Genomic DNA, 26742 nt, shown 5'->3' on the forward strand with positions numbered 1-26742 from the left:
GAGGTGACCTTTTCTCAGTAAACCAGTGCAGTGGCTGGAGCAGGAACCCTGTAACACAGCGATGGCTGGGTGCGATGAGACCCGCACTTCCCGCTCCTCAGGCACGCGTGTAACCAACCACAGGGTATGGAATTTTCGGCGAGGGGGGGGAAGCGGGAAGCGCTGCCTTCGCACCGCCAGACAGATCGCGCCCGGCGCGGGAGCGTGAGCGGCCGAGAGCGCCGCACCCCTGCGCTCACCGGCCCGCCGGCGGCGCCGCGGAGGGTGCGGGAGCCGCCGGGTCTCGGTCCCCAGCGGGTTTTTACGCTCCGTCTTTTCCTGGGGAGGGGATCCTGGCCCAGTTCCCGGGAAGGGGATCCCGACGCGCATTACCGGTGGTGGCGGGAAGCAGGGTTTTGTATCTTGGAGCGGGAATACTCCGCAGCTCCCTTCGATAGCTCAGCTGGTAGAGCGGAGGACTGTAGAGGCGCGACCCGCGGGAATCCTTAGGTCGCTGGTTCGATTCCGGCTCGAAGGAGATGCTCGGTTTTGCCGCGCGGGGCAGCCCCGCCGTTACTTTTTCATTCCTTTGCCGTCGGGAGGTGCCGCCGTTGCCGCGGGCTCGGGAGCGGCTCGCGGGCGCTCGCGGCGGTGCGTTACGGGGCTCCCCGCGCCGGGAGGACCCGCCCCCTCCCCCCGGCCCCGTCGCACCGCCCGCCCGCCGGCGCGAGGCCCCGCCCCCCCCGCCCGGCGCGCGGGGGGCGCGTGCGGGCGGCGGCGGCCAATGGGGCGTCAGTCCGCCTGCGCAGATTCAAACGGCGGCTCGCGGGGGGGAGGCTGCGCGCGAGATTCGGGCGGCACCGGCCGAGCGCGCCGCGAGCGCCGGCGGCTGAGCCCGAGCGGCGGCGGCGGCCGGTGCGCGGCGGGGCCAGGCGGGCGCAGGGCAGGGCGGCGCTGAACAGCAGGGCACAGCAGAGCAGCGCAGCCCGGGAAGGGTGGGCGCGCACCGCCGAAGCCCGCGGCAGCTCTGACAGCAGCGGGGAGCGAGACACCAGCCGGGGCGAGAAAGGGGCCGCTGCGCGCCCCGTCCTTGCGGGCAGCGGCCAGGCCGAGCCATGCCTGACGCGCCCGGGCCGGGCCGGGGCTGAGGGCGGCCGCCGGGGTTCTGCAGGCACCGCGGGTAGCAGCGGGCCCTGGGAGGATCCCTGCCCGTCTCGAGCCTTCCTGACCCGCCAGTGCCCCGCTACGTCCCCTGCCCTGTCCTGAGAGAGGGAGCCCGAGCGGGGCTCGGGGGCTCCGCGCTGCTCCCCGCGGCCGTGGCTGCCCCCCCTATGGTGCGCCCCGAGGATGGCGGAGAGACGGCGCAGGTGAGTGCGGGACCGGGGCTCCCTGCGCTTTGTGCCACCCACCCCTGCTGGGCAGCGCTGCCTCCCCCGCCGCCCTGCGCCCCGGTGCCCCCCCGCGCCCCGGGATCCCGGCCAGGTGCCGCCCCGCCCCTCACCGCCGCTCCGGCCTTCTGCCACCGCCCCGGCTGTCACTGCCCACCTCCCTCCCCCCTCCGGCACCGCACAGGTATCTCTTCCCTCGGGCTTGCGGGCACCACCTCTCGGACACAAATCCCGCCTTTCCCTTGGCAGCTGCTCTCACCTCTGTGCTCTCCCTCGGGCCGTCTGTCGTAGCTTACCTGGACAACCGAGCCTGTCAGTAACAACTACGTTGTCTCCTCAGTGGCTTTCCCTGCTGGTTGCTTTCCTTCTGATGGAATAGTACTTCTTCCTTTTCACCTCCCGAGTGGCTTTGGCTCAGCCTTGATGTAAGGTTTGGGCCTGTTGATTCTTCCAGTATCTTCAGTGCACCTATTTTCTCTGATTTGGCATATTCTTTGATTGAGGATGTCACAATCTATCCTAAAATATTCCTGAGAGATAATGTTTTCCTCAAGAACTCCAGCAGCAGCCGCCCCAGATGGGTTTCCTACCTCTTTTGTCATATTGATGTGAAAATGTCTTTGCTTTGTATTCAGAAGGTGGGTCTGGGAGAACTGTTTTATCACTATGTTTTTTCTTGTCCTAAATAGGAGATCAGTTTTTGAAAAGTGATAAAGAAGTGTAAGAAAAGGATTAGGACTGAGAAAGGAAAGGATACTCAGTGATTCACCTAAGGCATCAGCGTTTTACCGTGAACGCATACTTTTCATGTAATTGAGGGTGGTTTCAAAGTTACAGATGTTAAAACTGCCTCTGTGTTTTTCTCTAACATGTAAGATAATATTTTTCTGCAAAACTGCGACTAAAACAAGCAAGCAATGCTTTGGGGTTCTGGTTGTGTAAGCCACAAAGGGGCTTTGCTTGCAGAGGCTAACTGGTGGAGCTGTCTGTGCTTGGCTGTCTGCAAGAATCAGCTCAGAGGCAGAATGCTTCTTGTTACTTCTAATCTGTATTTTGTAGCTTAAGAGACTTTCACCTGTGATCTTGCAAGCAGTAGTTTCATTTTTTGTCAAGCTTTAGCTTGAATTGTCTCACATGGCTATAGAGTGCTTTGATTTCATGGTTGAAAATACAGTGGGTTGTGGATAGCAGAGGAAGATTTGGTTAGAGGTCAGTAGCCCTGGGGAAATACTGTGTCAGTGTGTGTTGATATCTCCAAATAAGTGTGATGATGATGGTTCCACTAAAAACTAAATTATTGAAGCTGTGAGTTTGCATAAAGGTGATTTCAAGATTGTTAATCTAGGTGTTGAGTAAGGAGAGAAGTGTAATTGTTTTGCACCAAATGGAGTTAAGTTTAATTTAGTGTTATATTAAATTAATTTTAAACTGTTTTTGGTTGTTGCATTTACAAGCTTGATTTTTTCCTTTGATGATTCTCAACTCAGAATTGCAAGGGTGGCTAACACAGAGCTCACGAAGTACTTGCTTTATTGGTCCAGATGTTTTATTTGATGAAACTTGGTGCCTGTTTTCCACTTTGGTGCAGTGATTTAGTGCAGTTTCATAACTGCAAAAGAATTGTCAAATGAACTATAACAACCCCACGTGTTTGAAAATCTTTGGTTTAATTGAAAACTTAAATTAGTAGTCCCATTCATGTGTATTTAATTTATGATCTATTGGAGCACTATTCTAAGCAAGCCTCGGGACTAGGTGGTTATTCATGTGAAATCAAGGTGCAAGAGAGGTTAGTGCCTGCTTGGCTGGCCCTCACACCTGCAAAGTGCAGGGAGGTATCCAGGGCTGTGCTGGTTTGGCTGTGGGACACGTGTGCCGCTGGAGAATTTCAGGCACAGGGCTCTGAACCACTGCTGCCGCCGGCGGGGACTCCACGGTGTCTGGTACTGGCGTTCTCTGCAGCGTCACTGCCCTGTACAGGGAGCCCCTTCTTTTTTTTTAAATCCCTCTGACTTTTCATGTAACTGAAAACTGTTCATGAACTAATTTGCTCTGCAGGAGGTGAGGAGGTTATGTTGAAAAAAGACCTTAACCACAAGGCCAAATTTTAGTTGTAAGTGAACTATATGGCTTTTTTGGTATGTAATCCGTTTATAATACCAAAATATGCTTCTCATAATACCAAGATATACCTCTTAAGTTTTGTTGATTACCTGTGGACAAAAGACAAAAAAAGGAAGTGTGAGAGGGAAGAAAAATTTTGTTACTTCTGAGTTTAAGTTCTCTTTTTGTAAGTCCTAAGCTACTTAATGCAAAGCTTTTACAATCATTGTGTTTGTAGCTTATTTTTTTTGAAAGTACCATGAAGAACTTGCAGTTGACCTTTTGACAGTTTTACTGCCCTGTAGTTCACCAACTGCACAGAGTTTTAATATGTTTGCGTTACTGTTTCCACTGCATCATGAAGCGAAATAGGGCAAATGCAGGCGGTGGTGTAGGATGTAGAAGCAACTTCAAATACATTGGATCTGCAAGAGTGGGCACTTACTATCCTGTGGTAATGCTTTTGAATGAGATGTGTTCTCTGTGGCTAACAGGAACATACTTCATGAGAAATGACAAATAATGCGTATGTGGTTAATCAGCATGCTCTGCTGATCTGGAAAATAATGTAGAGATCGCCCAACTAATCTGTTCTTAGGACACCAGCACAGGTTAATTCCATTACTGGGAAAGGTTGGTTTTTTTTTACTCTTGGTTGAAAAATTGATGTAATTATCAAGGTTGAGCAGATCTAGTAAGTTTAGTTTTGAACGTGAGTCCGTGATATTTATATCATACTTTGTACCGATAATAAAATGGAGAAAAATACAGATTTCAGTATGAAACTGCTTTTAATTTAAGCCATGTACTGGGATGGGAATCCCTTCTTTGGGCCTTTGCTATAATTAATTCAGGGGAACTGGAGCTCTTGTTGTTAGACTTAGGTTTTCACATGTGTTTGAATTTATGCTGACTAACATGAGTCACTGAAACAGAAGTTTAAGCGATGTTTACATGAAACACTTCTCTGTGCCGCCTGTTTGGAAGACTTTGTTTATCCAGGCTGTGGAGTTCCGCATTTCTCCAGTAGATGGAGAGTGATCTACGTGGAGTCGCAGAGGTACCTGGCTGCCTGCCCCTCTGGCTCTGCACTTTGAGGCTCAGCACTGATGCCATAGTTATTTCTTGTTGGAATGTACCTGTCTTCAGAGATTTGTATCTAATGCCTGTAACACTGAGGCAACACTTTTAGTGAAGTCAGGAGCCCACTTAAAGTCTCAAGTTGACACTTATTCGACACTCCTGTGTTTGTTGTTTTAGTTATGGAGGTGGATCATAATTGTGTTTTCAGATTAGCAAACCACTCTATAAGCTTGTTTGTGTAAAATAAAGATTCGCAAATGTGTTACAAAGCCATGAATCTTAAAAAGTAGTTTTCATTTAATATTTAAGTCTTGACTCAGAATGAGTTATCTGTCCATATCACAGTCTGTGGCCTTGAAATTAAAATTAATTCTGTTCCTTTGACACGGTGAAATGCTGGGGGTAGGTCTTACGATTGTGCAAATCCTGTATGTCATTTTAGAACAATATGTACATATTGGAAAAAACCACAAGTACTTAGGGGGAAAAAAAGATTATTCAGAGGTATTTTAAACTCTGTTTTGATCTTCTTCACTCTTCTGTTGTACCCTGCAGTGAGGAAGATGATGACTTTCAATATATGGATCATGACTATGAAGTACCACAGCAAAAAGGTTTGAAGAAGATATGTAGCAAGGTGAAATGGACACGTGAAGAGGTAATACTTTTTCTTGGTTTTAGTTTCATTCCTACATGACCTTGTTAGCTCATGAAATATGTTATTACTTAGCATTGTATTGGGACAGCACATAACATTTATTGGCTGAGGTTATGTCTTAACAGGATGAAAGGCTAAAGAAGCTGGTGGAACAAAATGGTACAGATGATTGGGCTTTCATTGCTAGTCATCTACAAGTAAGTTGAACCTCTGTTTCAGTTAAGTTCTCTTGATGTTTATCTGGTTATATGTCTAGTTTGGAAATGGGGTGAAATAGAAATCAGAAGCATATAACAGTAAAAACTATGTTAGAGAATGCTTCTAGAATAGACTTGAGACCTAGGTCAGACCTCAGAGAATCTTATTGGCTCAGGCTCTAACGCTGGTCTGAAATGATCAAAAATAGTTGATGCCTTCAGTTCTCACTTGCTATTTATTTTTATTATGGAATATGTTCCTGTTTCTTACTGGTTGCATTACTTCTGGTGATCACATCTACAGTTCATGGGTTGCTTCTGTAGCAGTTAGGAGAGTGGATTGCATCTGAAAGATTGCTGGAAAGGAGTGGGATCCATTTCTTAAACACCATAGGAAAAGGGGGGTGATTTTTTTTTAAAATTATTTTTTGTGTGTTTGTTGGGTTTTGTTTGGTTGGGTTTTTTTTACAGTGATGACTACTTCCCCAACATACATAAATCTTTCCACCTGATGATATCTTCAGTTACTACAAATGGAACCTTAGCAGGTGTCATGGAAGTTTCCTACTGACACTTAAAATTTCTTGTTCTGTTCAAATGGTCAGGGGGAATGAGTAAAAGAGCTGCTGGTACAAACATTTATGTTTCTTCAGCTATATGAGAGACACTGGTAGAAAGTACCTACAACTAGAATTGATGATGTTTGTTTCTCTTCTGAACAAATGTTATAAAATGCCTACTGTGAAAACATGGCTAGAATCTAAGGCTGAAATCACTGCCTGGAAGTGGTATCGAATATTCAAATATTAGAAATTAAAAATTGCATCCCCTCACACCTTTGAGGTTCTTTTAATATTGTGTGGGATGATACGGTTGTATGAAATTCCTGTGTGCTAAACATAGACTTGAATTCTAAACGTGGAACAGCTGTAACTTTTCATTGTTCTCATCATATTTGTGCAACTGTGATGCTTCTGATTTTTCTTTTTCCAGGTGGCAAAGTATAGATATCAGGGAATAAAGTCAAAGCTTCTAAATTTAAGGAGTGCATGAGCAAATCAGTATTCCTTATATGTGCATTATCCCCTTCTAAAAATCAGAGAAGTGAGTGAATGGCAGAGGAGAATGTGATAATATCAAAAAGCTTGTGTATTAAACTGTTTGAAAATACAATGTTTGGTGATACTGATCTGCAGGTGTAGTATGGAGGTGCATTTTAATAAAAAGTTCTTCAGATGTAAACAAATGCTTCTGGAGACAAGAAAGCTATTGTTCAGCAGGTTGCCCACTGCAGAATGGTTAATGTTGGAAGGAACTTTTCAAGATCATCTGGTTCACAGCCCTGGTCAAGCAAGGTCAGCTGGAGCAGGCTGCCCAGGACAGTGTCCTTTTGGGTTTTGAATATCTCCATGGATGGAGACTCCACAGCCTCTTTAGGTGACCTGTTGCAGTGTTCAAAAGCCAAATAATAGAGGCAAGCATAATTAGCACTTAGTTACTGATGGTCTTTTGCTAGAAAACCAAGTGTATCTTCAATTACTAGTATGTAAAGGCCCTCAAAATTCTGTGTTTTCAAAGCCTCATTTGGGCACAAGTAAACCTTCCCTCTGTTCTGCCCCCAAAAAGTGAAAATGGCTTCAAGGTGACTCTCAAGAGAGGGAACACAATTGGCTTCAATTTTTTACAGCTAAGGCAGACTGAAATGATTTTATTGTTTCATCCCATCATTTGTTTTGCTCTTCTCCCAAAAATATATTATTGTTTCAGAAATGTCTGGAAGGTAAAAACACTAAAAGGCCACAATTTAATTTTTTTTTCCTCTCAAAATGGGAACAGCTATTCTGTATTGAGTCTGTTCTTTTACAGCTTGTCTTCACCAGGAAATATTTTTTAACAAACTGATGTGCTTTTAATCATACAGTTGCTACTTGTGATTAACTTTGAAGGTATTGTGATCAGTGTAATTTCAGATATCAGTGTTTTGGGTGTTTTTTCTGGTCTGGCAGATTGCTGCTTAGTTAACTTCACTTTAGCATGGTAACACCTTTACTTGTAGACGAGCCCAGCAAAACCTTGCAATTGGTACTTGCTGTCCAACAGTTTGCACTGAAGCGAGTAAATAATCATGTCCCACTGTTAAAAAAGGAATGCTAGTATGCTGTGCTGGGGCAGGCTCTTACCTGCATATTTCTAAGGATTGGACCAAGCCTTTCCTACACACAGTTTTTAGGAAGCTAAGTGAAAGCTTACTTCTCTTTCATAACTGGGAACAATATTTCAAAAGATCCTTAGTGAAGCTACAGAAAAGCACCATCTGTCCTGACCGGCAAAAGCAGTGTTGTTTAATTAGTATGTGTTAACTAAACTTGATATAAATCTGTTTTCCTTAACACTGTAGTAAAGAACTGAGAATATGTTCATCTGAGACTTGGAAAAAGGTTTATTCTTTTATTTGAAGGAAAAGGTATTTCCTTAAAAAATTTCTCTCCTTATTTAAGTTGTAGATAATGTCAAAAGTATATCAACCACAAAGTTCAGAGAAAGTGTGGAGTAATGAGGACAAAAATAATTCTAAATTTTTCTCTAAAGAAGAGTAAGTTCTGAATTTGATTATCAAGTAAGTACATTGAGGTAATTTGATTAGAGCTTCATGCAGGGCTGTTTTTTTCTGGAGAAAAGTTTTTATAAGCAAATGGAAGAAGAAACAATAAAGGAGAATTTAACTATTATACTTAGAACAAAGGTCTAAATAAGCATTTTAATTTGAAATAAGCTATTAATTCTGGGTAGAAAGTACTTATATATTTACATATTCTAGAGTTTAACAGCTACACTGATCTTCTAAAACTATTTCAGAATCGTTCAGATTTTCAGTGCCAGCATCGATGGCAGAAGGTACTAAACCCAGAATTGATTAAAGGTCCCTGGACTAAAGAAGAAGATCAGAGGGTAATGAAAACTAATTGAAACTCTACTCTTTTACTGTAATAAAATTGCCATATGACTGCGAAGAATCTGTACTTTTTCTTAAGGTTCATTCCCACAGAGTTGATGTCTGGTGGGTCTTGTGACATGGATACTTACATTGGGATGTGTGAGAAGAAAAAAAACTGTAGCTGCTTTTAAGTAGATGGAATGTATGGTCTGCCTAATGTCAGTTTATGCAATGGACGACAGAAAGAAAACTTACAAATGAATGTTTTCATCAGTATATATTTATATTCTAAACACAGAATTTGGAGTTAATAAGTAATTTTTTGATTTCTTGAAAAATCATTTTTAACCCCCCAAGTCATCTGCCTCCTTAGGTCTAATATCATGTCAAGATGACTATTATAGTGCTATTCTATAATGTGAGTTTATCAGTGTTCTCAGTCTTTGACTAGGTAAACTAGGTTTTGGAATTGTAATGTGCTTTCATCTGTGTTCCAGGTTATTGAATTAGTTCAGAAGTATGGTCCAAAGCGCTGGTCTCTAATTGCAAAACACCTGAAAGGAAGAATAGGCAAGCAGTGCAGAGAGAGATGGCATAACCATCTCAATCCTGAGGTAAAAAAGTCTTCGTGGACAGAAGAAGAGGACAGAATAATCTATGAAGCTCACAAGCGTTTGGGAAACCGATGGGCTGAAATAGCCAAACTTCTTCCTGGAAGGTGCTTTGCAACTCTGTTTTTGTTAAATATTGCAATATGAAAAGCGGTCATCTCACTACCCTTTCCAATGTAACTTATTAGTCAGAGAGCATCTGTTGAAACTTACACCACAACATATTTATCTTGATAGATACTAAAAATTCTTAAGATCTTTTGCATTTGACTATGCATTCTTAAAAAACCATAAAACCAATAAAAAACCTCTAACACTTTGCAGGTACCTTCAAAATCTCTTGATCACTTAAAAAGCCTCTGCAATCGAGCTGAAGAGAGTTAACTGCAAGTAATAATGCAGGAATGATTTGATATCAAACTTGATGGCAAAGTGCCTTCATTAATATGCATTTGAGGGTGACTTTCTTGGTTTAAGATCAGGATTATTTTTTTTTGTCTGTGTGTGTAACACTTGTTGAACTGGACACTTGTAAAAGAAAATATTAGTAATTTTTAAAAGTCCAGACTTAGGAGTCATGCATTGCAAAGCTAGTTGATCACCATGAAGTCTCTAAGTTAAGAATTAATTGTATGCATTATTCTCCTTATATTTGTTTCAAGTCTGATTGGCAATTTCTATGTTTGTGGAAAAGAAAATTTTAGTGTATAAAGAGTTTAATGAAATAATGCTTTTACCCTGTACTGTTAATTGAATTTCAATGTTAAGCTGTCCCTTTCTGAATTCAGTTTGTGTGTTCAGAGGTGACTGTCTAGCTTTGCCTAAGGAATGTCAGCACTTGTTATGTTAGTGGAATAAGAGGTGTGTGTTTAGAAGTTTTGATTAAGTATACAATCCATGACTCACAGAAAATCCTTTGGAGGAATGAGAACTGATTGCATCTAAGTAGAATTTCAGAGAGGGAAGATGAGTTTGACAGAGGAATTCCTAGTTCACTGACTTGTTTGTTATAAATAAATCTTAGATGACTCTTAGTTGAAGACTGGTAGAGATCCTAGACCTAGAAGATTTGTAGAGTCTAACACTAGTGGGATGAAAAAGGGGAATACTTCTTGGAGTCAAGCTTAAATGAAGAATGGGGCTTTAAGCAATTTTTGTTTCTGTGTACCTTTTTCTAAGGCTAGGAATAATATTGCTAATATTTTAGACTGTAATGCAGTTATATTGCACTCTTCCCTAAATGCTTCTCTAGTGTTAAAAGTGATTTCAGCCTGCTTGTCAAAATGCCATGATTGCTTCTCCCCATACAAGATGAAGGGCACAAAGAGTAGTAACATGTTCTTCCACAAAGCTGCACATAAAACACAGAGCTGGGATTGCAGACTGTCACGTTTTTAGAAGAGATGTCTTCCAGTGGCAAACACTAGCCAAAGTGCCCTTATTACACTGTGGGACCTCAGAGTGATTGTCTTACATTCCAAGTATCCAATAAAAAAGGTTCTCACCCATGATAACAGTCAGAACCAAGGTTTTCTCTTTTGCCGCTTTTAATTTCTTGCAGACTTGAAGTTTAGTAGAAGGAAGTTTTTAGAAGAGTAACCTTCTAGTAATTATGCCAAAACCACCACTGATAATAGAACTTTCAGTCTAACTGCTGGAGCTTTCTGGATTTGTGGCTTCAGATTAACCTACTCTACAAACCCTGTAAATTATGTCATATATGAAATTTTGAGATACGGAAACCAGTCACTGTTTTACACTTTCATTTTAGGACTGATAATTCAATTAAAAATCACTGGAATTCAACAATGCGGAGAAAAGTGGAACAGGAAGGATATTTGCAAAGCGTTATAAAGTCTGAAAGCGCTAGTTCTTCTGAACTTCAGCCCCAACCTTGTCTGACTATGGAACACTTGCACACTCAGAATCAATTTTATATGCCTGTTCAGACACATGTAAGTTCAAAATTCAGAGTATTTCCAAGTTTCAAATAATTTGTTTGGTTTGGAACAAGAAATAAATCTGAAATACTGAAGATGGGTTGAATATTTTTTGTGATTTTTATGGAAACTTAAGATTTGTAAACCATAATAAATAGTTTACATACAATAAACTAGAGATAATTTTATAGCCTCCTTTTGTTGAGGGTCTGTAAAATGTTTTATGTCTTTTCAGATTCCAGCATATCAGTATGCCTCACCAGAAGGCAGCTGTCTAGAACATGCTCCATCATCTTCCAACATAGTTCAGGTAAATTTGTTAGCAGGCTTCATAAATTAAAGAGAATTTACTGTATATTATACAGTAAAATGAAGAGTTTAAAAACTTGTATCTTCAATATGTCTGTTAGTCTATCATTCACCTAAATTTATATAAGTTCCTCTATAATTAGGTTTGCTGGCATCATTGGTATTTCTAGATAGGAAAAATGGAGCTCTCTGTATTTCCCAGAAACATGATGTTTGGCCTTATTTCTGACAGAAATATGGCTTAAAACTTAGTCTACTTGTTAAATCATGAGGTTAAAATTGTGACCTGTTAGTATTACCACCTTAAGAGACATTTAAGGCAAGACTGTACTACTTATATATATGTAATAAATATATCTGAAAAACTGTCAGTTAAAATTATTTACTGTGACGTAGAGTTCTAACTGTGCTTTTTTGTTCTCAATAGCTTTTATTTCTTTCTCAGTGATAAATGTCTTTCAATCAGTTGAAGGTGCTCTTTTGCAGCATTCTAAATGCTGAAGTATTGAGGAACTTTAAAACAAATAAAAATTGGATATGTTATTTCCTTTTGCTTCTTTGGGCTCGCTTGGAATATATCTGAAATTCCTCGCGTGTTGCAGACTGAATGTAGATCTTTGCTTCCGGTATGACTCCTTGGAAGAACTTTTGCAGCTTTAGAATTAGTAAAAAAAATTATTTTGACACAGGGAATAATGCATGTTTTGTTTGTGCTAGATGTGTTAGAGGCATTCTGCAGAGCTCTTTACCTAACCTGAAGTTTTCTTGTGCAGGTCATCTGTTTCATGTTGCATTTTCTTCCCTGATTCGGTGTAAGAATACAAGTCACAACAAAGCCTCATATGGCCTTTGACATTATGGATTGCTATACATAGGAAAATATGAGATACTTTGTGCTTCTGGAAGTACTCTCTAAACTCAGGATTATAACTAGTTTTGAAACTCGTGGCATATATCCTCACTTACCTGTTTATAACGATAATGGAAAGTGTTAAGGAGGTTAAAAACAAACGAACCGACCAAAGCCAATTAGTAGTGGTAGGATTGCCTGTGTAGACACTCTGCAAATGCTGACTTGAAACACTTTCTTACACACTTAGTGAGGATAAATAACTCAAAACTTTAGAAAGCACACAAAAACATGAACACATATTCCAATGTGCCGACTTTGTTGGTTCTATTAATGATAGAACATAGCTATAGCACACTGACCATTTACAGGCCATGTTAGAAATGTGTTAAAATACTACCTTGTATACCACTATAACATCAGATCCATCTCCTGGTAATTGGAGTTGTTTTGCTTGTGAGTGACTACTGTACTACAAAATATGATACAACTTGAACAGCTTAGTTCCCTCTATATGTGGATTCCTGTTAAAAATACAGCTATGTTGTAATGTAGAATTTTTACTGTGAAGGGGTAGTGGAAGTGGGAAATGGTAATGCTTGCTTTCTTAAATTTTTCAGCAGCCATTTATTGACGATGATCCTGATAAAGAAAAGAAAATAAAGGAACTCGAATTGCTACTTATGTCAGCAGAGACTGAAATCAGAAGAAAACAAATGTCTTCTGTAAGGACTGTAAATATTTGATATGCGTTACTGAGGTTAATCCTCAGCAATTGGTTGTTTGGTTTAGTGTGTTTTTTTTCACCTGACCCTCTAAAATCAAACTTATGGCTGTTGAGTTGTAAACCAAAATCTATATATTAGGACTGAGACAACTTATTTTTAGTGCAGTTTTAACCTTCTAAACTGTGAAGACAGTAGAAATGTGACCAGCAGTTTGGCAGTTATTCCTAAGACCCAGGATTTTAATCTTCTTCAAGAGATAACACATTTGATATCCCTGCCATTCAGTTTTATAGATTAGCAATGCTGATAATCTGCTCAACAGAGGCAGGTGAAAAATACATAGGCTTTGCCCTATTTAATTTCAAAATGTCCTGTAGATTATATTTTTGTCAAACTTCAGTGTGAGTACTTGCAATACCTAATATCTACATTTGGACATGACTAACAGTAAATAAGCAGGCACTGTACTCAATTTATGCATAAATTCAGTGGAATTAGGGTAACTTGCAGATGACAGTCATTGATTTCCTCAAAAGGCTGTGAACATCAGGCACCAACCCAACCATATTGATCGCTAATTTAGATTACAGGTGAACTTCCAGTTTTATGTGGTGGAGCTATCGCTGACATTCTTTCGAAACAGTGGAATGTTCTGCTTATCTAGTGGAATCTGTTTTGCTTCTAGATTTCCAGTGAAAATTAAAATCTGTTTCTTGAGTACTAAGCAGTCTACTAAAATGGGATAACCATTTAGAAGTTAAGTAAACTATTAATGCAGAATCTGCCCTAAAAAAGTCAGATCAAACAAGAAGTGTTTCGCATTCTACAAACATCTTGAAATATACCTGTGTTCTCCAGTGAAGATTACTTCATAATATACTGGTGTTCATGTATACAGAAAACTTGGATCAGAGATGGCTTCTAAGGCAACCCATAATTATCTAAGTTATAAGCATGTATGAGATATGAATGAGAGGTAAGATAAAAATCTTACATGATTTGAAAATGTTGTGTATGTTAATGTAAGGAGAAGCCTAACTGCATTAATTGAAACACATAATTAGTATTTGAAAATGCAAAAATTAATACTTATGCGTAGTCTTCCCACACATTACTTTTTTTTTCCTGCCCTGCAGTCACATAATTTACTTTTTTCAAACTTTAAGTTGAATAAGATTAATGTATTTCCTCATAACTTTTTAGCAAGCTGGAAGCTTACCTTGTTGGTCTGGAAGTTTTGTCATGGAGGATTGTATGCCTAATACACTAAGTAGCCTTGAGGAACAAACAAGTGATTTCTACAGCATGGATGAGGCTCGCATCACACCTGTTCAGCAGAATTCACCACCTAAGTATTTGGGTGTTGAAGCAAATAGAATGTTAACACCTCTACAAACCATTCCAGAATTTGCAGAGACACTAGATCTTATGGAAATTGTAAGTTTGTATTTCTTCTTAAAATGAAGTGTTTATTTAGGAATATCAACTTACAGAGTATGTGTAAAATACTCTTAAAATCACCTCATTTTGTACTTGTCTGTAGTTTCAGCCATATTGAATGTTTCATTGCTGTTTAAACATAATTATTTTTTAAAATATTCAGTGTTTTAGGATTGTATGAAAGTTACAGGGAGAATAATTCAGTATATGGCTTCTGGAGGTAGAGAGCTGATAGGCTGGCTTGGACATGGTGAAATAACCTTGAATAAGCATGCTAGTGTTTTGAGTATTTTGCATCTTGCCTCATAGGATCCGGTAGCGTGGAGTGATGTCACCTGTTTTGAGCTTTCAGAGGCTGTTGTATCTCCTGTCAAGTCAGCTCCAGTAAAACTCATGCGGCTTCAACACAACGAGGGAGCTCCTGAGTGCCAGTATAATGTTGGCGTTATGCTTGATGGCAAAAACCACAGTAGTAGCATCAGTGGTGACGAAGAAACCGTTTTTTCAGCAACCTCAAACTTAACTAAGTTCAGCAATCCACCTGCTATCCTGAGAAAGAAAAAGAGATTGCGTGTTGGGCAATCACCAGTTAGTGATCTGAATGATGGCTTGTGTAATGATGCTGTCAATGTTGCACTAAAGCGTACACCAGTGAAAACACTACCGTTTTCTCCATCACAGGTGAGTTTATTTTTAAATATGGCTGACCATGAGGACTGCAGTGAGTGAGTTATAAATTATAAGTAGTTTCTTCCCTAGTCATATGTTGCAGCCTAAACAAATATGTCAAAAAACTTCTTAAAACATCTGCATAAGGGTAAATATATTAAAAATAAACCATAAATCGTTAAATAAACCTATTTCCTCTGTTTTTAAGAGTGATGAGGGAGGGCGGCAGCAGCAGCGACCAACTTGTGTCTGAACTCACACTTTCTCATGCAAATAGTTGTTGATAGAGACCTTTTGTCTCTGTGACCTAATTAAGCAGTAGGGATTTTAAGGGGAAAATCAAGGTTTCAGCAATAAATGTTTCTTCTCCAAGGCAACCAGCAGTAGGACAAGAGGGCATGGTCTTAAGCTCTGCCAGGGGAGGTTTAGGTTGGATATTAGGAAAAAATTTTTTACAGAGAGAGTATTCAGACATTGGAATGGGCTGCCCAGGAAGCTGGTGGATTCACTGTCCCTGGAGGTTTTTAGGATGAGACTGGATGTTGCACTTAGGGCCATGATTTACTAACCACGGCGGTGTTGGATCAAGGGTTGGACTTGGTGATCTTGGAGGTCTTTTCCAACCTGGTTGATTCTGTGATTCTGCAAAATGTCTTCTAGTGTAAGTCAAAAATAGTGTGTTTGGGTTTGTCAGTAAAAGCCTTTCAGAGATATGTGTATAATTTTGGGGTTTTTTTACTGTTCAGTATGATGGTAAAGCTTTGTCCATAAGGTTTGTTAGGTTTTTTCCTCTCTTTTCCTTAGTTTTTCAACACTTGCTCTGGAAATGAACAATTTAACTTTGAAAATCCTGCATTTACGTCGACTCCAATCTGTGGGCAGAAAGTTCTTATTACAACTCCTCTACACAAGGAAATGACACCACAAGATCAAAAGGAAAATGTGGGGTAGGATTATTACATTAAATGTCTGGTGGTGTTGCTCAAATGAAAACAAATATTGTCAAAATCCAATTAAAGTTTAATACACCTGGGGTAATACTATGGTGATCTTAATACTTTGAGATTCATAGTGGTGATATCTGTTGTGCAAATTAAGGTATTTTAAAATGTTTCTTAGATTAATTTTATTACATTACTAATGATAAAATATTAAAATGCATGTATGAACACTTTTCTATGCTTGAATAGTTTTAGAACTCCCACAATGAGAAGATCTCTTTTGGGTTCAACACCAAGGACACCAACTCCTTTTAAAAATGCTTTGGCTGCTCAGGAAAAAAAGTATGGTCCTCTCAGACTTATGGTATGTGATGATGCTATTTCTTTTCTTTTTTGTTGAAGTCTAAATTCCCTCTTGGTTTTGAGGTACTGTAAGTCTCAGTGTGATCTTAAAAAGCATTTTCTAACTGCTGTTGTTTCAGTTACTTACCTTTTTATCCTAGAATGTCAATCAAAAATGCTTCAGATTTGTTCGTTAGACTCATATCCTTCAGTGTAGTATGGAGGCATTTTCTTCTTAAATGGTAATTTGGTATATATAGTCCATAATTACGTACATAGTAATCTTAAATGCATTGGTTTCATATTTGTGAGTTGTTTTAAATTTGTCTAGCCTTGCTAACACTCTACCTCTTATAAGATAGTGTCATGTTAAAAGGGGCAGAAAAGAAGAATTTTCTGTCCAACCTGTATTAATTTATTTTTTGTCTATCAGCGTCCTCCCAGGAGATCAAAGCCTTTTAATGTCTAATACAGTCTGTTAGCGTCTCCTTAGGTGAGACCCTTCACTTAACAGATTCACGGCACTTCACAGAGATAGGGAAACCCCTCAGCAAGTTTCTCCTGTGAGTTATTTTGCCATCGACGAAACTGTCAGCACCTAAAACCGGACTCACTTTAACAGTTCACAAATTAACACGTTTGTTAATACAAATTTGTGACAATTTATAGGGTTTTTGTTGTCTGGAATAGGGTTTAACTGCAAAAACACATTTAAACCATGTAGTAATAATAATAAATCAAGGCATAAGCATACACTCTAAAGCAAAGCAACTTACTAAGAATACTATAAAACAAAAGTAAGCTCTAGTTATTTAGAAGCAAGTAATTAGCATGCATAAGATATGTCTCACCTTCCAGGCATCCCCAGGAGTGGGAGGAGAAAGACTAGCTCATCAGCCGTCTCTTGCAGTGTTGATGGAACTTCTCCCCCGTTTTTTCTTATGTCCAATCTCTTTCTAAAACCTTTTTCTTAGGCAGTTTGAGTGGCATTACACTAATTTTGTGGTGATAGACAAATGACATAGGCCCAAAGTTTGTTTTCTTGTGTTCCTTTTGGTAGGATGTTTGCAAAAAAAAGGCCAGTGTTATCTTCATATCACTCCTCTCTCTTACCGGTTTCTGGAAATGCCTTCCCAGGTGTTGAGGTCTTCCAGGAAACCATCAGGAGTTTTTTTCTCCTTGTGTATAACCTTATGTATCACCTTACAGGTGGTTACATAATTGTCTGAGATTTTAATTTGAATACTTTAGCATTCTGTTTTGTCAAAGAAAAATTGTAAGTGAGAGAGTGAATGGGTGTGGGTCCTCCAACTGGGTAATCTAGTGAGAGCAAGCTGCTGTAGATGAGTATGACTGGCCTCGTTATTTTAAAAGTTTGACTTGAAAAACTGCATTATCTTTGAATCCTCTGGACTATGTAAGAGCTGAGTTGTTTTCTGGCTTTCGTTCTTCTGCAGTGCTAGGACTGAAACTAGATGTTCACCACAGTGTGGTAAACTTGAGTGACATCTGTAATTTTTTCATCCTAAATCCAAAAATCTTAGTATAGCAGTTCACAACCCTCTGATTCTTCTGGCTGTCGCAGGAGATTTTTTTTGTAGTTATTGACTATGGATAATGTTACTTTTTTGCTTGTTTGTTTGTTCCAAATGAATTCAATTTTTGTTCTCTTCCTAGCCTAGCTAAGGTATGTTAATGCGTAATAACTTTTGGAATTCAGTAGACATATGCTTTTCAAGTTCTGAAAAAATTCCAGCCAATATATATTGACTACTTCTTTTCTGCAAACACAGAAGGCAGCTCAGACTTTGCCACAGGGTTTGGCACCATCTGTGTTACCCTATAGATTCACAGTCCCTCACTATGCAAATGGAGTGGTTTGGCATTCCTGTTTCTGTCCACTATTAACCTCCTGTTCAAAATCAAATTTTGAGGGCTTAAGGGAATGCTTCTCCTGTTGGTACACAAAGGAGCCATCTGTATGGCTTCTGTGAAATTCTGCACTGTATTTAGAAAGATCAATGTCTTATGCAAAGATTTGTGTTAAAATTGATATAAATGCCTTTCCCAACAAGTCATACATTCCTGGTACAGTTTTTTAGTACTATATGCATGTATATGTATATAAGTGTTTATATAGGTATTTAGTATATATAAAGTATTTTTACCCCTTCTATCAGTGGATAACCGTTACTAATAAATGCAAACAAATAGTTTGTCTTCTTCAATGCTGCCTTACATTTTTGAGGCATGTATATGTTTTATCTGGCTATAAATAATGCGGAGTAAAATTAACTTTAAAAAATCTCCATAGCTGTGAAATGCAGCCCTGAAGTTTTTAACTACAGTATCTTAAATCTTTTCATCTGCTGCTGTATTTTGCAAGATCTCTTTTCTAGCCTACATTAGCTGAACATAGGATGTGGTAAAAACTAACAACTAATAGACTTCCTGTATTTTCTTTTTCAATTTTAATTAATGTTTAGTCACAACCACTTGCCTTCTCGGAGGAAGACATTAGGGAAGTTTTGAAAGAGGAAACTGGAACAGATATATTTCCCAAGGAGGAAGATGACACTGTCTATAAAAGCTGCAAGCAGGAGGTAACATGACAATAATAATTTCAAATAGAAAATAACCGCTTTTAAATAATATTTTACAATTTTCCTCTGCAAAATGTTTATTTCAGCACAACTCTTCTAAAAAAGTCAGAAAATCACTGGTCCTAGATTCACAGGAAAAAGAAGAGGTTGGTGCCCAGCGCTTCACAGAAGATAATAGTTTAGATGTACAGGTAAGTATTAAACTACTGAAGAGCAGCACTGGCAGCAGTATTAATGTGGAACTGTGTATCTTTTGTTCTGTGAACTAAAATACAGTTTTTGGATTAAGGCTAGATTCATATATCTAGAAAGTGAAAATCACATTTAGTTTGAAATACTATTTAAAATACTTAAGAAATACTTGAACATTGGGCTTGAATTCACACGTGACTTCTTTCTTCCAGGACTTCAGAGTAGGACTGGTAAAGTAATGTGAATGCTTTGCAGGTTTGGTACTGTAGCAAAGCTGTTCCCATGCTGATTACTTATAAACTTTAGCTTGCACAGCATGTGGAAGCTCTGTAATATACCAGGAGATGACACTTACTCCTGTGCTTTGCACACTTGACAGTCTGGCAGATATGTTCTGAACATACCTAATTGCATATTAGGCAGCATGTTTTTCCTGCTTCATATAGTGCAATATTTTAAGAAATACCAGGCATGTAAAAGATGAGGTTTGTGTGCTACCTCTGCCTGAAGGAATTTGAATACTTCTGCCTCAGCAACCAAAATATGAAGATATGGGGCTGATGGTCCTTCTTTCCTTTAAAAAGTAGCTCAATGTTTTGAATGATTGAATAGATTAATCTTTAGTATTGTGGTTTGTAGGAAAACTTTAGTCTACTTCTTAAATTAATGTATGTATGTTTTTAATTCTGAAAGAGTAAATGTCTGTGATTCTTGATTAGGTACAAGACTATATTCAAGAGGTAGGAGCCAAAGTCCTTAAAAAGAATGCTTAAGGTGCTTGAGTCATACTGGTTTCCTGAATTCCCTTCCTAAATGCCTTTGTAGACTCTGTGCCAAACCTAGGTATCTGCTTAGGCGTTGGGTGCTCTGCCACCTAGTGGGAATTCCCCACTTCCCTGAGAACATCTCCCTTAGGAGGAGCAGCAGTGCTGCAGCCCTTCCAACCACAAACAAATTGCCTGGTGTTTTCTTAGTTATGTCTTGTTGTGACAACAATGTATTGTGCATCACCAATGTCCAGGTTATTAAGCTAAAACCAAGATACGCTATGATGTTGTGGTCTATTAAAAGCAGAGGACTGGGGAAAAATTCCTTTTCCTCCATTTTCGTGAGGAATGCTGCGCAACAGGAACATTCAGTCTTAGCAAGAGAGATAGTGGTAGTATCTGATTTTAAAAGGAAAAAGGTACCAATCCTTAGGTAGAAATGGTGCATCCATGTGACGATAACTTAGGAGTAAGGTCTGAGGTAGAATAAATACTTAAAGATGGCTTAAGTTTATTGAGGTGTTTTTGTAAGCAAACAAGTACTTATGCCACTGTTACTTCATCTAATTTTGCTCTTTGAAATTGCCATATACCTTTCTTATGCTTTGGTTTACTGAAGCTGGATTAATTTCTTTTTATTTCCATAGACATTATCAGCATATAAAACTCTTCTGGAATGATCCATCCAGTGCTTATTTCAGTTCTTAAAGCAGTTCCTCCCCCTGAAACTGATGCGATCTTATTTTTTCCACTCCAGTCTCCTTCTCCTGACTTTCACAAGGGGTGTGCTAGAAGTGAATTACAAGCTTTTTTCTTTAAAACTGTTCTGTAGTTACCACTTTATCAAGTTCTTGTTCTTAACAAAATGTTATCAGCTGTAGTGTGGCTTTAGAGTAAAGAAGCTGTCTACTCAGTAATACCTAAATCATGCTAGCAGCTGCTTGTTGTACTATGCTTAGTATTGACTGTGGACCCCACTATAAACCATGCTAGTTCTTCATATTCTGTTCATCACTTTTTCTTTTCAGATTCTTTCCTAGGGTCTTTCTGATAGTATTTGCTTTGTTTACATTTTGGCTTCTCTGAACACAGCAGTCAAAGTCTTTCTGTATTAAATACTAATTATTATTCCTGTTCCCTACCTTTTTTTTTGTCAATAGTCAAAAAATGCATATACCACATCTTTATTAATGACACCATTGTTGGAAATACAGGACAACAGATGTAACCTGACATCAGAAAAACAGGATACAAATCCAGCAGACAAAGCAAATGCAGTAATTAAGAAGAAACTGAATGCATGTGCTTCAAAAAATGTCAAAATGGAGAAAGCTCTTCAGGTCTGGATGCAAAGAATTCTGTTAGCTCTGTTAGCAGGTTAACAAAGAATTTTTTTGTTGTTTTGTTTCTGTCTTGCCCGAATGTCTAGAATTGTTCAAATCAGTGATCCAGTTTCCATCAGTGTTTCCATGATCCTTATTTCTTGTAAGTTGGTTATTTGTCCACAAAGTTCATAGCTAAGTTCTCTAAATACAACCCTGATGTTTCACTGAGTGGTCTCTAAGATTTATATGTGGGGAGGGGAAACAGGATAGGGGAAACCTACAAAACAGGTCTGGGTACCCAAGACTAGGAGTTAAAAAAACTTGACCTGGTGCAAACTAAACCTCTACAGCACTTAAGCTTCTCAAATTTGGCTGATGCTTACTTCATAATAAGCCCAGTGGGATTCATTAAGCAGAGTTCATCCACAGGTTCTGTTTGTAACATGCCCGTTCTTGTACTTCTGTATATTTTTCATACTGGTAAAACCATGGAACCTGGTTTTCCCTCTGTGTGTCTTGATCACCAGCTTTAGGAAATGATTCTTTGACCTGACTTTGTACCAGTTTCAGTTTTTCCCATAGGGAGTTAATGTATAAAGTTTTTGTGTCTTTTTAGAATATCTACAGCTCTGTATTAATGAAAAAAAGTCCCCAAAAAAAGACAGGGCACCTGGAGCCTGATCTTCCCTGTCCTGCTTAATTGCTTTACCGATGATATTTTAAAGTACAGAGACAACAGTATTACTTTCTGATCTTTTCTTATGAAAAGGAAGAACAAAGTTCATTTAGTGGTGATATTAAAATAAAGAAATAAAAAAAAGGATTAACTGCTATGAATTGCAGCAAAGGTAAATATATCTATCTGGCCCAGAAGTATGCTCTTTAGAATACTAAAAGGGGAGCTTAGTCGTACTATACTCACAAATGTTTTCGTTGAACCATCTTTTTCTTTTTTCTCTCTCCCCAGAGAAATTCCCACTCAGTTTTGTGGCCTCTCTAGCCCCAAGTCCCTTCCATGAATCAAGTTCTGTGAAATTTATAGAGAAACTCAAACAGCTCATTTTCTCCATAAATATGTATGTAGAACTGATCCTTTGGATCAGTTTCTAGCTCAACGTGGGAGGAAGAGGATCTTGCATTCTTCATCATGCTACAATCTGCTAGTGTCAGGTCCAAGTTAGAGCTGCTGCAAATCAGCTTGAGATTCAGTAAATCATGCAAAGGTGCAAGCTTTGCTTCATGGAAGAAGCAGGACTAGTGGCTCAATTATTCTTCCATTCATCATTTTTATTCCCAATTCCTTTACCATTTTTAATGTATTCCCAAAAAAATCTGACCATTCGTCCACAGCTGCCACTTGGTTCAGTAAAGTTCTTCACAGTATTCTTTTTCAGCTGCCAAACCATTTTACCTTCCTTGGTATCTCCAGACAACTGTCAATAATGGGTTTTTCTGCCTATTGAACTTAGCACATTTAGAGGGGAAGATATTCAAAGAGAAGATAACTTAATTAGCTTCCCTTTTATGTGTTGTTGAACTAGTTAGTATCTTCTTAAGAGTGTTTTTCACTTTGTGTGTTAAAACTTGAAGCATAACACAAAATGCACTGCTGGGGAGCTGGATTAAGGGGTAGAGAGGGAGCTTTGTCGCAGTTTTTAGGTATTGTACTGTAGAATTGGATCCTTCTCAGTAATATATATAATAATATATAGACTTTGATAATTTATTAATACTCTGAAAGGTTGTATGAGAATTGCTCAAGTATTTTAGTTTGTTATAAGAATCCTTTTAACAGAATTTTATTTTATGCAGCCAAATCGTGACTGGGAAGCAGTTGTTTATGGAAAAACAGAAGACCAGCTTATCATGACTGAACAAGCAAGGCGATATCTGAGCACATACACAGCTACCAACAGCAATTCAAGATCTCTGATACTGTGATGGTCACTGCAACTGACAACCATCTCTTTCCATTGAAACTGCAACAATGTTGAATGCGATTCCCTTACGATACATGTGAATTAAGTCTTGTCTTTTGAGAGAGTCTGCCAAGGGAAACCTTAAAGCTACCTTAAAGCTTCCTTTCTTCTTTGACTGACAAAGAACAGACATGAAGCTCTTGCAGTCCTTATGAAAGGATATTGCAAACAGTTCTGCAATGAATTGCTTAAATATTAGAAGAGTAATGCCCTACAATAATATAAAGAAGGGGAAAATGCATTGCAGTATTGCCAACATAGAGCTTTTAGGTCTATTTTTCATATTTATTCTTTTGACTTGCATTGCATTTTTTATCTGTTAGAGCATTTTCAATATAGAGTAGGTTTATAGGTTGTTACTGGTTTTCAAATGAGCAAGATACATGACTGAATATGCTTTTGCTTATGTAGCATTTTTCTAGTATATAAAGAAACACAACAGAAAGAAGTACAAAGGAAGGATAGAAAGTTGCACTACTAATTTTTTTGGTATGCTGCAAAACAATGGAATTAACTACAGTGTTAAATATATTTATTTGCAAATGGTACTAGAAGTAGGCAAGGGGGGGTGAATTAAGTTTAGTGTAAAGCATCAGTATTTTCTTCATAAATCTCAAAATGAGATGATTGTTGAATGTATTGTACAGTATGTAGGAACAAGGAAAATTTTGTAAATTGGAGAGGATTCTGTTTTTATAATTTATTTCCATTTCAAAGCTTAAATGTAGATATTTATATGTATGCAGGTTGTCTAGAGGCCAATGTTGTTTCCTGTTAAAACAGCTAAAATGAAAAAAGGACAAGTTTAAAATATATGGAATAGCAGAAGAATTACAGCGAAGTGTAAAAATCTATACTGTACGTGTTACATCTATGTAAGGATTGCACTATAGCCCTAAAATCATGTTGGTCTACAACATAATGACAAGGTATACCTGTATTATACAGCAACTGTTCCTGTTCCTTGTTTAAATATATTTAGAAAGAAATGGTGGGGTCTTACATGAGACCCAGGAGTACTTTGTCCTGCATAGGAACTAAAAACTAATGCATTTTCAATATATATATTTTATTCTTTTTTTTTTTTTTAAAGAAACTTGGCACCTTGGATCTCAGAACAATTGTATCTGCACTTAACTTTGACCATTATATACTGACTAAATGTTTGAAGAGCAAAGAGAACATTCTTTTATTTATGAAAAGTCTTTGTCCTTATTTAAAGGTATACAGGTCACAACACTTGCTTTAGTTGCCTATTTTAGGTATTTGCACTTATTTTATGTCTTTATTTTGGGTTTTGAAGAAATGTTTTGGTTTGCTTTTGTTGTAGAGATTTTTTTACGTAGTTAATTTTGAGCAAGTTATAATGGTGTGCTCTCAACAAATACTGACAGGTAAATAGAACTGTACACTGTAGTTTTAGTTATTTATAATTCAAACACTCTTCCTCTCCACTCCCGGAGGTGCTGCTACAAATAGTGGCAGAATCGGCTTGCTGCTATGAGAGATGGAAAGAGCGAGCATCATATGCACTGTATGTAAAATTACATGATGTCAGGTTCTCTAGTTAACTATATGAGATCAACCAGTACTATGCAGGGTGTGGAAAGTGTTCCTAACGCTGTAATATCAAAGATGGTAGAGAAGAATTTATTTATGGAGAATTTTAACATGTGATGAGTGGCACAAGGAAGGTAATGGGTTCTTAAACTTTTTTTAAACATCTCAAAGCTTATATAATCCTTGTTTTTAAGAGCTTTTTGATATTGGCTTTGATAGTAGTAGGCACAAACATTTTTAGCAGTTTTTAATTCACATCAAAATTTCAAGGGGGGTGGGAATCCTATGTAAGCAAGGGATCAGAAAATGCCCATCATGCCAGGATTACTCCTCACCTATGACAATTTAGTGGAGACAATTGGAATTCTTGGCAGTACTAGATTTAGGTGTGCATTACCAGAAAGGATTTAACGGCAACATTCAATGCTGGAGACATCATTTAATTCACAAAAAAGGAAATCAGACATTAAGAGAGAATTAATATCTAGAATCTGGATGGTATATTTCAGTAGAAGTGGTATCACCAAAACTACCTATACCAAGTTTAAGCATAGATTTATGGTAAGTAGTAATAATTTCTGTTGGTATTGGTTGGATCGTTTAGTTAACTCCTACTTTGTTACTTTAGCAGGAAGGTTTTAATCTTTCATATGTCAGGCATCTTATTACTTTTTGAATGTTGTGTGCATTTGCATTTCTTTCACTTGATAGGTAAATTGTACATGCAGCAGCCAAACTTGCATGAAACCTAGATACATATTACTCCATATTTTCTTCTAAGGTTTGACATAATGTGCAACAAATGCCTTGTTTATCTTAGTTTTTGTTGTACTACAAACTTTACTTTTATATAAGAGAATCTCACAATACAGACCACGTTAATGTCAGAAATAAAGCATCTATGTACCAGGTTACTGTAAGTGTCTTTTATTGAAAACATATTTGTATGTGTGCTTGTGAAACTGCAAGAGACCTGCCTTTTCTGGGCTGGGCAGAGACAGCAGTCATGGGAATCAGTGGGTTACAAAGTGGGATGGAGTCCCCTGGTGATACCTGCTTCAATCCAACCTGCATGTAAGCCTGCTTGTATTTGGTTATCAGTTTATATTTGTCTCTCAAAGCTTTAACACAAATACTTATGTATAGAAGACAATTTGAGATGAATGTTCATAGTGTAAAGCTTTTTTTTTAGATTCCTTTCATTTGTAGGGTAGAAGTATTTTGGTATGCGTTCCTGAGTCTTGAGAAGTAAATGCAAGTGTAAGCTGTGCAGTGTGATTTTATTTTCTCCCCTTCCTTACTAGTTCTCACAAACATGTATTAATTTGCGTTAGCGTTAGACTTAAACTCTCTTATTTTGAAAGAAGCACTGGCATTCAATACAAAATTTGTAATGCTTTTTCCAGTTTTGTGACAAAATATAAATGACAAATAATTAAGGTAATCTGTTGAAGGAAAAAGACAGGAGGGACTAACACAAGTCAGTTCTTCAGAAATAGGTCCTGGTAATTTATGTCCTCTAGCTTTAAGCTGTATAAGCAAACTCTGACTGTTATGGGGGCTTTGCTGGAGATTTGGCTGTCACAGCCAGACCACTGTATGAATAACCTGCAGACCTGCTCGTGTTTGCACGTGCAAAGTTTTCCGTCACTTGGGACAAGTGAAGTGGACTGACTAGAGCATTTGTTCTTGTGGCTGGCTGCTGATGTCTGAAATCAAGGTGAAGTGTAGGTAAAGGAAAGTGAAGTCTAATGATGTGACTAGTTCATTTTTCTGTGTTGACTTTGCTCAATGAAACAAAGTAGAGTGGATGGACAACCAGTAAGGCAAATTTGGTAGTAACTACAACACTAAGTTTCATTATTTGTAAACTCTGGAAGCTTTACTTTGTGGACCTGGCTTTTACTTGGAAGAAGTGGTCTTAAAGGAATTGATTGGTGAGAATAAGCCCAGTTCCTACTGCTGTTATTCTGATTTTGCATGAGAATGTGTGAATCAAGCTTTGTGAAATGGGGGTTTTAACACTGAATATTAACGAACCACAGTTGCACCATACCTGTGACCAAGGTGACACACAATGCAAACAGCAAAAATTTTGAAACATATTGATTCTTGCATTTGTTTTCATGACAAATATTCAGAT

At 38.6% G+C, this 26742-nt stretch overlaps 1 protein-coding gene and 1 non-coding gene across 6 annotated transcripts; both read left to right on the forward strand.

The window, feature by feature from the left end:
• Nucleotides 1-427: 427 nt before the first annotated feature.
• On the forward strand, nucleotides 428-517 carry TRNAY-GUA. Its single transcript is given in 2 exon segments — nucleotides 428-464; nucleotides 482-517. It is a non-coding gene; the product is annotated as a tRNA-Tyr (tRNA).
• Nucleotides 518-901: 384 nt separating this feature from the next.
• MYBL1 (MYB proto-oncogene like 1) lies at nucleotides 902-25513 on the forward strand. Of its 5 annotated transcripts, none has more exons than XM_032676229.1 (16): nucleotides 902-1346; nucleotides 5109-5211; nucleotides 5337-5408; nucleotides 8265-8357; nucleotides 8841-9061; nucleotides 10726-10909; nucleotides 11130-11204; nucleotides 12674-12778; nucleotides 13985-14218; nucleotides 14531-14902; nucleotides 15695-15837; nucleotides 16081-16195; nucleotides 18660-18776; nucleotides 18863-18967; nucleotides 20896-21075; nucleotides 22873-25513. In XM_032676229.1, exons 1-16 carry the CDS (start codon nucleotides 1327-1329, stop codon nucleotides 22999-23001), a joined length of 2268 nt encoding a protein of 755 aa, XP_032532120.1. In that variant the 5' UTR covers nucleotides 902-1326; the 3' UTR covers nucleotides 23002-25513. The 5 variants fall into 5 exon arrangements, with proteins under 5 accessions (XP_032532120.1, XP_032532133.1, XP_032532124.1 ...); XM_032676242.1 differs by having other exon boundaries at nucleotides 20950-21075; XM_032676233.1 differs by having other exon boundaries at nucleotides 12677-12778.
• The last annotated feature ends 1229 nt before the right edge of the window (nucleotides 25514-26742 follow it).

The sequence above is a fragment of the Chiroxiphia lanceolata genome, chromosome 1 (assembly GCF_009829145.1).
Source record: "Chiroxiphia lanceolata isolate bChiLan1 chromosome 1, bChiLan1.pri, whole genome shotgun sequence".
In the NCBI taxonomy this organism is placed as follows: Eukaryota; Metazoa; Chordata; class Aves; order Passeriformes; family Pipridae; genus Chiroxiphia; species Chiroxiphia lanceolata.

Coding starts and splice junctions, on each gene's coding strand:
- MYBL1 (XM_032676229.1), top strand. CDS start 1,327: ATGGCGGAGAGACGGCGCAG. Junction 5,212..5,336: donor TGAAATGGACACGTGAAGAG/GTAATACTTTTT, acceptor ATGTCTTAACAG/GATGAAAGGCTAAAGAAGCT. Junction 10,910..11,129: donor ATATGCCTGTTCAGACACAT/GTAAGTTCAAAA, acceptor ATGTCTTTTCAG/ATTCCAGCATATCAGTATGC.